At 29.2% G+C, this 13,860-nt stretch overlaps 2 protein-coding genes across 2 annotated transcripts in view; one reads left to right on the top strand and one right to left on the bottom strand.

Annotated features, from left to right (window-relative positions):
• Positions 1 to 19: 19 nt before the first annotated feature.
• On the top strand, positions 20 to 1,723 carry LOC136795642 (condensin complex subunit 1-like). The gene is made up of 3 exons (XM_067046875.1): positions 20 to 665; positions 900 to 1,170; positions 1,240 to 1,723. Exons 1-3 carry the CDS (start codon positions 460 to 462, stop codon positions 1,453 to 1,455), a joined length of 693 nt encoding a protein of 230 aa, XP_066902976.1. The 5' UTR covers positions 20 to 459; the 3' UTR covers positions 1,456 to 1,723.
• A 4,137-nt stretch (positions 1,724 to 5,860) lies between these two features.
• mal (maroon-like) overlaps positions 5,861 to 13,860 on the bottom strand; it is a 24,788-nt gene continuing 16,788 nt past the window's right edge. Inside the window, exons 11-15 of the mRNA XM_014426868.3 lie at positions 12,916 to 13,043; positions 10,749 to 10,946; positions 9,703 to 9,803; positions 7,736 to 7,843; positions 5,861 to 7,628 (exon numbers count right to left, since the gene is read on the bottom strand). Coding sequence (XP_014282354.1) covers positions 7,425 to 7,628; positions 7,736 to 7,843; positions 9,703 to 9,803; positions 10,749 to 10,946; positions 12,916 to 13,043 — 739 coding nt within the window. The 3' untranslated portion in view covers positions 5,861 to 7,424. The remainder of the gene's footprint in view (positions 7,629 to 7,735; positions 7,844 to 9,702; positions 9,804 to 10,748; positions 10,947 to 12,915; positions 13,044 to 13,860) is intronic.

The following is a 13,860-nucleotide window of genomic DNA, read 5'->3' as shown; positions in this document are numbered from 1 at the left end:
ATAAAATCAAATGATGAGACAGAATTCATACCTGTTTTGACGGGAGTCAAAGACAGAGTGAGCCGTTTGTATTGGGAGGAGTGGGGATGGCAGACAGCATACCACAATAACGAAAATAATTTTAAAGTAAACATAGTAAAAAAAAAATTTAAATTAGGTAAACAATAAATGGTAATATACATAATAGAGGGGGAGAAGAGATATTTACAAAATTATAAAAAACATTCATAGATCGAAAAACAAAGTATAAAATAATGGGATACAATATGTGTAAGTGATTAAGAAAGACAAGTTGAGGAGTATTTTTTTATTCTTGTAATCATAAATTTTTATTTTTCCAAATAATTTTTGTCATTTTATACATTAAATACTGGGAAGTACCATCTGAAATCCTACCTTTTGAAGAAAAATAATTGATAAGCAACAATAAAGTAATTTATCATAAAAATTTTAATAAATATGTCTTTTTTTGTACAGTTTATTTTAATTATGTACTTTTACTCATATGTTTATTTATTTTTGCCAGAAAGGGTTCGTTATTTGTTAATATCACTCTCTCAAAAAGGAAATACATTGTACAATGTTGTCCCTGACATTATATCCCGCTTGTCAAATCCTGATCGTGAGGAAAAAATTCCAACTACATCATTTAATAGGATATTGAGGTGAGTTGTCATGCATGTTTACCATGCAGTATGATTACTTTTCAATTAACTTTTAAGAAAACTTATATCACTCATTCCTATTTTATGCATCATTTTGTTTTCAGGGATTATTTTTTATTATTAATTAATTTTGTTGTATGTTATTTTTACAGCTGAAATATTATTTAGTTCTATGCACTGAAAATTGGCCTTATGAATTTTTATTTTAAGAATTATCATTCTTCTTTTTTGCAGTTTTGTTCTTGGTCTGTTGGGAAAAGAGAGGCAAAATGACCTACTTGTTGAAAAGTTATGCAGTAGGCTTCAAGAATCAAACAATGAAACCCAGTGGTGCCAGCTCTCTTTCTGTTTGTTACAGCTAAATTATTCCGAGAAGAGCTTGAAAAAATTAATTGATTCAATACCTATGCTCCATGAGCGCCTTTTATGTTCTGAAGTATACTCAGCTCTTCAATCTATTTTTAATACTGCTCTTAAGTCACACTTTACCAAACCTCAGTTGAAAGTAAGTTGGGTATCTTAAAATATGTAATTTCTCAAGTAGACAACATTCATATACTTTGTTTTATTACAGGAGTTAGCTACTGAAGGGCATTCTCTACTTGAGGAAATATTAATGGGAAAAGAAGGAAAAGAGAAAAAAGATGATGATGATGCAACATTTCTTGAACCAAAAACACCCAGAGTGCCACCACGGTCTGAGCGTAAAGTCAGATCTTCTGCCAGGAAAACAGAGCCTAGTACTCCTCGTACTTCTCGTCTGAGAGCATCAAGAGCTCGAAAGCTGTAGATTTATTACCACAGAATTTTTTTGGATCATCTCTAAACAATGAAATGATGTGTGAATAATCTTTTAAACTATTATTTAAAAATGAAAATGTATTTATGTTTTTTCACTCATATTTTATTTTATAATTGTAAATATTTGTTTAAATTTGTACAGATATTAAAGTTATTTCTACGCTGTTGATTGTTTTATTCAGATTTTATATAAAAATTCTCGTATGTTGTTATTTTAAAGGATAAAAAATAAATTAACTGGAAAACAAGCTAGAAATGAAATTATTTAATTTTTTAAAAACATTTCTGTTTCTTTGTCATGTTGGTATTTGGTTAAAGCACAATTTTAATATAATACTTATGAATTATTTGCTTTAACCACATTATTTTTAATTTTTTTTTGGGGGGGGGGAGAAATGAATTACCATTCTGTATATTTTTTCTTATAAAGGAGAGACGTAGATGTAAAATATAAATAGTTATAAAGAATAAATTGTAACAACTTCTGTCTTTTCTTTAAGTTGTTCAGTAGTTTATTTATTACTAGTTTCCAGCATGCTTATAAAACATACTGCTTTATTTATTATTTTAAATTAAAAAACAATTCTCCTAAATCTTCAACCTCTAATGAATAAATATAACATTTCAGTTTTCTTAATTTTATTTTTCTATTCTAGAGGTGAAGTACCTACACTTCTGACCTATATAGTTAGAAACTGAACTGCTGAAAAATTGCCACATCTTGATGAGCAAATAAACAATCCTCAGTGTAACGAATTTGAAATACTGAGGAAAAAAATTTACTTTTGTGCAATGAATCTTTGCAATAATAACCTCTGTATAGGGAAAATTACCTCTATTTGTCGCATTATATAGGTATCCTAGCAATTCATTTTTAATTTTTTTCTTAGTAATATTTTGAGAAAGTGGCATTTGCTTGTGTCACTCAGTTTGGGAACCCCTGTGCTAGGCAATATTAAAAATTAAATATAACTATTAAAAGAAGTCTGCAGACCACTGGTTGGAAACTACTGACATATAGGAGAGTGAAAACAAAGAAAAAATCTCATTATTAATTTTATTATGTATGATACGTTTTTGAAACATATCCTAAAAAATATGTTAAGAGCAGAACTCATAATCTATATATTAGTAATATTGTCTTCAATTTTTGTGTCAAAACTAATTTACAACGTGGTATTAAAATCAGTTTTAAACTATTTATCTTTTATAACCATGTAAAGACTCAGTGGTAGAAAGCTGGTATTATTTTGTCTTAATATAACTCAAATAATCAATAATATGCTTTAAATGATAATATTTTATTATCAAATTACTTTCCCAATTCTTTTATTTGCAGGTTAATTTAATCATATTTTGGCTGGGAACATTGCTCATATTTATTTATTTCTTCATTTATTACAAGTTCTTTTGATGCATATGTTCTCATAATTAAAAGACTAATTCTCATAATCTTATGTAAATGGTTAATTTTTCAGAACAAACCTAGTTTACAATTTAGTACTTCAATCAGAATTCTTTAATGATTTGAGGTTTTTAACAGATCTTTTCAACAATGCAACCCACATTCATAGAAAGGTGGAATTCTTTTATCATAAAATTTTAAACAACAATATCTTATTTTCAACTAGGATAAAGCAATGTATAATTTATAATTTATAAATTATTCATGCACAGTAAATAAATATGATTGAAAAACTATTAATCTAAGTCCGATTTACAAAACTAAAAATAAAGCAACAATAAAATGAGGATTTAGAATTAAATGAAAGTAATATTTCGACAAACTAACGAAAGATAGAAGCACAAATCAAGAGAAATAGAAAATAATAGGTCAAATTTAAGCCGCAAGAGGCCAGCACCTTTCAAACAGCCATTTCCGTAGTCAAAATATAGCTAAAAATATTTATTTTTATAAAATATTAATAGTTCACCTAGCGCCCAATAGGTAGCAGCACAAATCAAAGAAGGCATGAAATAGTAGTTCAAGTAACCGCCGCAAGAGGCCAGCACCATCCAAAGAGCCATTTCCCTAGTCAAAATATAGCTAAAAATATTTATTTATATAAAATATTAATAGTTCAACTAGCGCCCGATAGGTAGCAGCACAAGTCAAAGAAGGCATGAATTAGTAGTTCAAGTAACCGCCGCAAGAGGCCAGCACCATCCAAACAGCAATTTCTTCCCTTGCACGAAAATTTTTGTTTTGTATTAGGAGATTAGGAACTAACAGGAGCTCACAATCGCAAGTGCCAGACGGGCTTGTCGAGCTCCTGTTAGTTCCTAATCTCCTGATACAAAACAAAAATTTTCGACAAGAAATTGCTGTTTGGATGGTGCTGGCCTCTTGCGGCGGTTACTTGAACTACTAATTCATGCCTTCTTTGACTTGTGCTGCTACCTATCGGGCGCTAGTTGAACTATTAATATTTTATATAAATAAATATTTTTAGCTATATTTTGACTAGGGAAATGGCTCTTTGGATGGTGCTGGCCTCTTGCGGCGGTTACTTGAACTACTATTTCATGCCTTCTTTGATTTGTGCTGCTACCTATTGGGCGCTAGGTGAACTATTAATATTTTATAAAAATAAATATTTTTAGCTATATTTTGACTACGGAAATGGCTGTTTGAAAGGTGCTGGCCTCTTGCGGCTTAAATTTGACCTATTATTTTCTATTTCTCTTGATTTGTGCTTCTATCTTTCGTTAGTTTGTCGAAATATTACTTTCATTTAATTCTAAATCCTCATTTTATTGTTGCTTTATTTTTAGTTTTGTAAATCGGACTTAGATTAATAGTTTTTCAATCATATTTATTTACTGTGCATGAACAATTGTACATTCTTTTATACTTGTTAACTTATTAAACAATGGAGAGGAAATTTTAAATAGTAAAATGACAATAAGATGTTGCGATATTGCTATTTGAAATAATTAATCATTTGTTTATGATAAAAGAATTCTACCTTTCTATGAATGTGTGTTGTATTGATGTAAAAAAATCTGTTAAAAACTTCAAATAAAAAAAGAAATCTGATTGAAGTACTAAATTATAAGCCAGTTTTGTTCTGAAAAATTAAACATTTAAATAGATTATGAGAATTAGTATTTTAACATGTTATGAGGACATATGGATTAAAAGAACTTGTTATAAATGAAGAAATAAACAAAGATGAGCAATCTTACCAGTAAAAAGATGATTTGAATAAAAGAATTGGGAAAGAAATTTTATAACAAAATATTATCATTTAAAGCATATCATTATTTGACTTAGAATATGGCAAAATAATATATTCTTTCTTAAATTGTACCTTACATTGTTATGAAGGATAAATAACAATTTAAATATGATTTTAAATGAGTTTTTTTTTTATTAATCGTTGTTATTACAATGCATATTTTTCCTATCATATTTATTTATGAGCATTCTTAGTTAGTTATTATTTCCTATGGATATATGATTATACATTCCTTTATGCTCCCATTAACTTGATAACCAGTGTGGATATAATGTAAAATAGTGAAATAACTATAAAGTATTATTATTTAAAATATATTATCGTTTGACTTCAACTATAATAAAATAACCAGTCTAAAAATGATATAAAAGATCTTTTAGTGTAAAATTTGTGTTCATACTTTAACAATTATATTATACACTCAATAATAATCAAATCTTCATTTGTTACTCACAAAGTTTTCTTTCATAAAAACTGGTGCAATATATTGGACTTAAAACAAATTTTTCAATTTTTACTAAATAACTCCATAATTACGTACCTGACACAAAACCTTTCTTGTTTGTGAAATCAAAACTGAATCTTCGATTAGCCAGATCAGCCATTTCAATTATCAACATTAGTAAACACCATGTAAGGATACTTTACAAAGTAAACATACATGTTTACATTCGCTTATCAATAAAAGTTGAAAGGAACAAAAAAAATTATGTATCCAAATGAAATGGTGAAGGAGGTATGCTAGCATTTGTAGGACACAGACTTTTTCCAAATATCAGAGCAAGCATGATATTCCAACCTTCTTTTTGAAGTCAAATGAAGGCCTGCCCAACCACATTTAATTACAATTTTTGGCTAGATACTGTCTAGGCCATAACATTTAGAATAATATAATTTTCTTATATCAGAAAATCAAATCATGTTCAGTACATTTCTATTGGATGCAATGTAATGCACATGATAACTAAATTTTTACAGACATTATTCATTTAATAATTTTAGTTCAGATTTAGACTTTAATTTTATGTTCACAACTATAGTGATGCGCAAGCTATAAAATAATTTCGGTTAATGTTAATGTCATAATGCATCTTCAGGGTTGATATTGTATTAAGGAACTTAGAAGTATAAAGAAAAAATTAAAATCATGAATAGTTTTTCTAATAATAAATGTATTTATTTCCATCAGTATATCATAATGAGACAAATGTGAAAATTATAAAACACAAGTGCATTTCAATCAGATATATGGTGCTTCATTGAAAGTTAATTCTTTGAATATCAAGTATCAACTACATTTTTACATTGGACAGTTAATGTAGTTTTACAATAATGTATATGATTTAAGAAAAAAAATTTCTCTTAGTATAAAATATTCATAAATAAAATTTGATAGAATTAAAAAAACATTAAGTACAGAATGCATTAGGAAGTGCAGTATAACTTCTCTTAACGGACACTCTACCATTATAACAGAACCCTCTCGATGTGGACAATTGTATTAAGGTCCCAGCCAACAAGCTAGATATTTCACTTATTTCTACACCTCCACTCTCGATGTGGACACTCTATCGACACTTATTACTCTGTAATGGATGCAATATGAATGTAGAAACTCACGATTCCAGAATTAAACTTTTTGGATCATTTATATTGGTAAAAAGTTATAAAGTTTTTTTTTTCCAAATACATTAGAGCATTAATGAAAAAGTTTATTAAATAAAAATTAAAAAAGTATAAATTATATATTTTACAAGATTTAAACTGAAACAACTTTTTTTTCAAAAATAAATTGCAAAATCTTTTCATTATTGAACTACATGTGTATTTGCTTAAGATTTTTAAAAAGTTTTATTAATAAACTTGATGTTCTCGTGCAAATAAATATAATAAAACATTTGATCTTAAGTACTTTGAGTTTTATTGAATATGAAAATTTTCTGTTGAAAATAAAATGCATAATGTTGTTAATAAATTATATGCATAATATAACGTGCATAATAAGTTATGAGATCTCGCAAGTTTAAAAAAACTATTATACCATTAAAAAGAAAAATCACCTATGTTCTATAGACATACTTCGAAATAATTTACAAAGTAAGACAAAAATATAGCACTAGATGAGGCGAGATATCCCTAGAATAATGCTTTGACTTTTATTTTCGTTCAAATTGTATTACCGACATGAGGTATCACAGCTTCAGTGACAATATGTGAATAATTTTATATTTTATTATTATTTTTTTTAATATTAACCCCTTCTTAACAAAAAACCGCCATATAAAGGACAAAATCATCTTCCCCGTGTGTAAAGTAGAAGTTTCACTGCATTAATAAAATAATTCCCAATTAATAGAAAAATATTTTTTCTGAAGATAGAATTTTTTATTAGTATTTGGCTAGACATTAATTCAATAAAAACTTTAATTCAAACATTTATTTTATTTAAATGACAATTTAAAACATTAATTCAAAAGTGAAAAAATAATAAATATGCTAAATTATTTATCAATAGTTATAATTAATGCTAATAAAAAATAAATGCCACAATAGGATTAATTTTATAATAATTATAAAATTATTATAGTTAAATGAAAACTGTAAATCAACAGTTATATAATTTTTCAATCCCATAGGGATTATCTAAGTGCAAAACCCAATTTATGTACATATGTCATAAGTGCAAAACCCAATTTATGTACATATGTCAGTCAATTTACTTTAAGGAAGAATCAGTTTTCAATGAAACAACATCTCCAACAGACAAAACAACTCGAGATGAACAATTACTCGACAGATAAATACCAAATTTAAGTTTTCCTTTCATGGCTGCTGTAAGGGTAGTTAAGGGCTCTTTTGTTATTTCACCACTGTCCTGATCAATACAGATCATCTGGCACCTCATACATGGTCCAGACACCTACAAAAATACTCTTAATTAATCCAAATTGAAAATTATTTGATAGAAACATTAGTAATTGGAATCAAACCAATAATTTCATAGTGAAAAACACAGAACACCATTACCTGAAAGTTGTGACTTCCAAGTTTAACTTCAGTCCAACTTTGTTCTTCAAATGGAGTCGACAATCCTTCTACAACAAAATTACTTCGAAACCTATCCAACAGATTATCCTGAAATAAGAACAGAAACATTAATACAAAAATATAAGTTATAATATATATGTATAAATTATATTATCATTAAATATTATTAATTATAAAATTATGCAGATCAAAAATAAATAAAATTTTGTAAAAGAAACCTAAATAATTCCTAATTCTGTTAATTTTAGTATAATATCATAAAACATAACCATACTGTCTTTATAATACCTGCAGTATAGGCTCAATTTCCGATTTGGAGTCATTCAATAATAAATGAGAATGTTAAGCTAGCGATGTTGTAAGAGAGAGGGGTGACTCAGATCTTGAGTAGAACAGTAGAGGGGATATGGAAGTAAGGTGTGACCACTGGTCAGATCTGGTAAGGAGTGGAGGAGCAATAACAAAGATAAGTGTGAAGGAAGTGCCTTTCAGTCAGGCCATGGTTAATTTAATGGTTATTAAGTTTTGTTAATGGTTATTAAGTTTTGGGGGCTGAAGAGCTTCCATCCTACAGATATTTTACAGAGATAATGTACATTTATTTACAATTATTTATTGTAATTATTTATTTATATTATGTACAGTTTGATGAAAACATTACTTCATAAGAATGAGTATTTCATTGACCCAAAACTTTCTCTGAAAGATGAGAAAGAGTGGAAAATGAATCCTACAATTGTCCACCGAGCCGAGGATAAGTTTGACAGAAAACAGTAATGAAAAAGTTTGTCACCTTGTTAAATGGGACAAAAACCTCACATCAATGAAGTTGTTCCTAAAGATGACATCAGTGTTAGGAGAATACACGCAATTAACCATAATGAGCTGTGAGCAACCAGGCAAGTAAGGTTGGGCTGTTCCTCATGGAAAGGACTTTATATATTATAATGTATAAATTAAACTTATACAGAAGATACCTCGCTACCCCAGCTAAACTCTCCCTAACTAGAAACTAGCAGACTCCCTCCAAAAAAGTATTGGAGTAAATCATTAAACAATCAATGAATCAGTATATCATTGAATTTCTAAAATATTTAAATTTTACCATTGTTCAAATGTGTAACGGACATTTACAGTCATTCTCAATTGAAATAATATTTTAAATAATAAGTTAAATTTTTTTCTACATTAATCTTGTGTGATACTTATCTAGAATATTATTAGTACTGTTTAAGATAACACCGATGGCTAATATTTGTGTTACGTACAAGTATCACTTGCCCTTACCCAAAGCAATTCAGAAATGCTGAATAGAGAAGATTCCTGCATCTTGTAAGACAACATTTATTAATTTTAGCCATTGAGATTGCTTCCAATACCGACAATGTTTACCAACTTCCGATTACATCTCCCATCAACATAGGTATGGAATATTTATGTTTAGATTTTATGCTTAGATCAATTATCTCACTCACCATTCTTTGTATATATAGGCTATGTACTTCTCTCATTTCAACATTAAAAGTATTTATTTTTATTTATATAATTTCAATTTACATTTTTTTATTTTTTTCCTTCAAAACTTTTTTTTTTGTTGAGTAATGAGCCATGTGAACTATTTGAAACAGGGTCATTATTTTTTTTTTTTGACATTGGTCTCCCCAACAAAATTTTCGCTTAATGGTAATCAATTTTGTATTACATTTTGAATATTAATATTACTTGGGTCTTTGACTTTGTGTCAATATTTTTGTCCAAGTTGTTATATTTGTTTCAAATTAACTTCATTTAATTGTTATCTACCAACGGTTTTATAATATTATTGGGGCTATATTATTATATTTTCGAATTATTTTTTACGTAGGTAGGTATATTAATTATTGATATTCATTACTAAAACTGAAAAATATAATAAATATCTGTTTCAATCAATTAAAATACTACACCTTTTTACAAGAAGACATTTCTTCCAATTTCTCAGATAGCCAATTAACACTGGTTCTGTTGATGAGTAAATATTGAGCTTGATTTGAAAAACTTAGTATATCTAAAACATATACATAGGAGTTATCAAAAATTATAATCTTAATAACAAAAAGGTATTCAATCAAGCAAACAGCATATTTAAAAATAAAAGAAAATTTTATCATCATCTCATCATATACAATCCTCTATAAACTTCTTAAGCAGTGTAAGGAGGAAGTTTAGAGCCCTACCTACCTCAGTTGATCTTCCACAAGTCGCCTTCTATCATTCCATTGAAGTCCTCTTCTTTGGAAGTCCCTCTTCATTTTTCCATTTCATTCTTGGTTGTCCTTTTCCTTACTTTGCCTCTACTTTGCTTCACTAGCAATTCTGCTCAGCTCCACTCTCAGAAGGTATCTAAGCAATCTCAGCCGATTTTCCTCGATTATGCCATTGGCCGGCTAACATTGAGGTTTGATATGATGATGGTGTTACATACTCAATCTCTCCTTGTTTTCCATTCTGTCTTTTGGAAAAATCTCATTTCTGACACTTATATTCTTGATTGATGATTTGGCCACTTTCATTCTCTTTTCCACTTCTTGACTTTTAGTGAAAACCTCTCTTAACTGCTTCAAACACCCTCCACGCTTTCGGGTGAGTAGGGTATTGGTCTGGCCAGTCCTAGATCGGTTGGGGCCTGCTCCTAACCGAAGGGTAACCAAATATACCCTTTCCTTCTTTAGGAAAAATCTCCTATGGAAGGTTGCCATACAATGTGTACTGTACATGACCTTGTGTTGACTGTACTGTTCTGGTGAGTATGCAAGGGGTACTGCAACTGTGGTTACCCTAAATAAACTACTCAATACTAAATAAAATACCCAAGTATCTGCAAGCAACAGTTACTCCTTGTGGAAAGAAAATAATATATAAACAATAATAACTAATTAATAACTATTACAAACATTTTTTAATAATTTCCCAAACTAATATGTAAAAAAAAATAATTTAGGATTTAACATGCCTCCAGATTTGGTGTCTCTTTCTCGCTGCCTGATAAGCCTCAAGCCCTCTTTACCTAACACATGTGACAGCCACAAGGATACAGAGTCCCCGCAATCCAAACCTCTAACTGAGTCTCCACACACTTTACTCGAACAAAGCCATGCTTCCGTCTCTTCTTTTTCTTTATCCTCAATTTGGATGCTGAAATTTGGATATCCTAATAACATAAACACTTTATTATTATAATTTAAATAAAAAAGACATCATTGTATGAGATTAGATCAGTAAACATGAATGAATCTCTTGGGTAGGATATTTCTTTCTTTTAAGGCCAGTGAGTAAAAAATTGGAATGTAAGAAAGCTGTTCCCTAATAAGTAAACATTAAAACTCATCTTAAGCAATCTTTACAATTTTTTATGTCTTCATGTGAAAATGAACTATATAATTCTTGTAGCATTGACTCCTTGTCTAGATACTTAAAAAAAGATCTAAAGCAAAATAAAATGTAGTAATCATTCATGTTTTTTGTTATTTATTTTTTTTAAATTAGAGAAATATGTTTTGTGAAAATTTGAAATTTAAAATGCCAGTTTTTATTTTCTTCCTAATAGCTACAATGTCAGTAAACATGAAATCAGTATTTTCTCATAGATGGCACTAGTTGTAGTTACCATCAAACAGCGTCATTGACATTATTTTATTGTTTTGATAACTGACATGAAGATTTTCTACCCACAATAATACAAATTTCATACAAAAGTATAATTTTAAATAACAATAAACATGTCGAATTCAGTGCGAATTGATTTTCAGAGATCATTTGAATAAAATGCATGAGGGTAACACATAAATGTAGCATTAATTAGCGGGTCAATTATATATAACACAAGAAAACCTATATAAATAATCCATGGGAAAGGTCCAGAAGATGGAAAAATGTGGTTCAAATAAAGTGAAGGAAAGACAGTAGGAAAACCAAAAAAACACTTGGAAAATGTCGCCAATCGTCAAGCATAGAAGAAAGTAATTATCCATTAAATTATGACCAGCAATGATAAGTGGATATATTTGAAGAATCCTAGGAATAAGATTTCTTGTCAGATAAACCATCACATTGACTGTAAAGCCAAATCGGAATAGACGGAAGACAATGATTTGTGTTTGATGAGTTTAGAAAAATAAATGGTGTGATATACTATATATAAGCCTCTTGTTGCGGCCAACATAAGGTACACAAATCGATTATTACAACATATGATTTTTATAACGTCAAAAACAAAACAACTTCTCTCTATTGTTTTTTAAACTAAAAAATAGACAGACAACTTCTTAACGTCTCACTGCACACACATATCTTCTCCTCACTACGCACTCGTAGTTGCCAGCATTCTGGCCATCTTCGCCAGCTAAATCATCTTAGCCACGGCGGGGGGACTTTTTCAACTCATCCTCCAAGAGGACAAGGCGGGCGGACGTACGTCCCTTTTGTCGATCTACTTCCACGAGAATATCCACTCAGAACAACCAAAACCTGGGCCCCACCAATCATCGGTGATATAAGACTTTTTCTCTCATTTTTGTCGAATTCATTTAATTTTGTAATAGTTCTAAGATTTATTTTTTTTCTAGTTTGTATATTCTTATATATTTTTTGTTCCGTTTATTATGTTTACTTATTTAAAAATAAAAAAATAACAAAATTCGACTATTCTTTTCTTTTCACGGCTGGGCTAGTAAAGGTTCCTTTTGAAACCCCTACCCGCCCTAACACCTCTGAAACCATCAATATTGAATGCTGCAAACAAAAAGTGATTTTTCTTCTTGATAATGCACCATCACACACAGAAAAACAAGGGAAGAAAACAAAATACTTTTGAATGCTGCTTACTCATCAGACTTGGCTCCAACTTATTTGCATTGATGAAACATGCTTTGGTGCTTCACATCTAATGCAAATGTATGAAAATGGCACAATGACTGGTTTGGCATTAAAAAGAGACATTTTTCCTGACCCACAAATCATCAGAAAAATGAGAACAAAGTAAAGCTAGCAATAGAGAATACTTCAAATAAAATAGTGGTTTTTGTTTTCATATAGTAAACATATATTTTCCATACACAAAATTTTGGTTTCATAATGACATATTTGGTCTTTTATATGTCAAAATAAAATGAATAAGATACCTTTATAAGACAGAATGAGTTTTTTCTCTTTTAAATCAATCGAAGGTCTGATGAGACAAAGGCGTGGATCTGATTTCTGGGTGAGAACTACTCCAGACGATGTAGTTATCATCCATTCCCTATCATACCTACAATAGAAATATTTTTATGTTTTTCTATGTTAATAATATATTTTTATTATGTATCCTAGTAAGAAGCCTAATATGTAATGTTTTTCTTACCTTTTATGGTTTTTGGATATGTTTATTACAAATAATGAAATTTTAAATATATATGACAAAAATTAAATTCATGAAAAAACCAAAGTTAAACCTGAGATAGATTAACCACTGGAAAATCTTCATAAGATAGATTTTGTAAATAGTTTTTATGAAAAAGCGATTTTCCTGTGTTGGTAAGAACAATTTTTGGAGCTCAATTTATATTGCACTTGAATTATTTTGGTTGAATGATTTTATTGTATTATAGCTGAAACTAGAATAGCTTTATAGCACGTCTTTTTATACTTTCAACCTAATTTGTTGTGCCATATATCACTCACTGTCAGGTACTAAGGTGGTACATATATACCTGACAAATGTAGTTAGAGTTCCAGAGGAATTCGGAACTGATGGACCAGATAGAATGTTGAGGAGGTGTACTATTAGTTATACTATTTGAAGCATCACATAAAACAAACTCATAATAAAAATAAAAAAAAAACATGAAAATAGATAGAGCCATAGTTCAATGTTGAGATTCATAATTCCTCCTTTGTGAAAATCCACAGCTCCTGCCGGCCAGCAAAGGAATCTATCTATCCTGAATTTCATATATGTGTAACTATATACTAACTTGAGTTATTTTATAAGACCTTTTTCTATACAATATGATATGTATGAGAGGCACCAGCTGGAGTTTTTTAACTTAAAATAATTTCTTTTGTCGGCATGCCAAAGATACCGC

Source organism: Halyomorpha halys, unplaced genomic scaffold (genome assembly GCF_000696795.3).
Source record: "Halyomorpha halys isolate HHAL.00 unplaced genomic scaffold, Hhal_1.1 Scaffold599.1, whole genome shotgun sequence".
NCBI lineage: Eukaryota > Metazoa > Arthropoda > Insecta > Hemiptera > Pentatomidae > Halyomorpha > Halyomorpha halys.
Note: the sequence above shows the minus strand (reverse complement) of the source record. Positions and strands in the feature narration are given on the sequence as shown.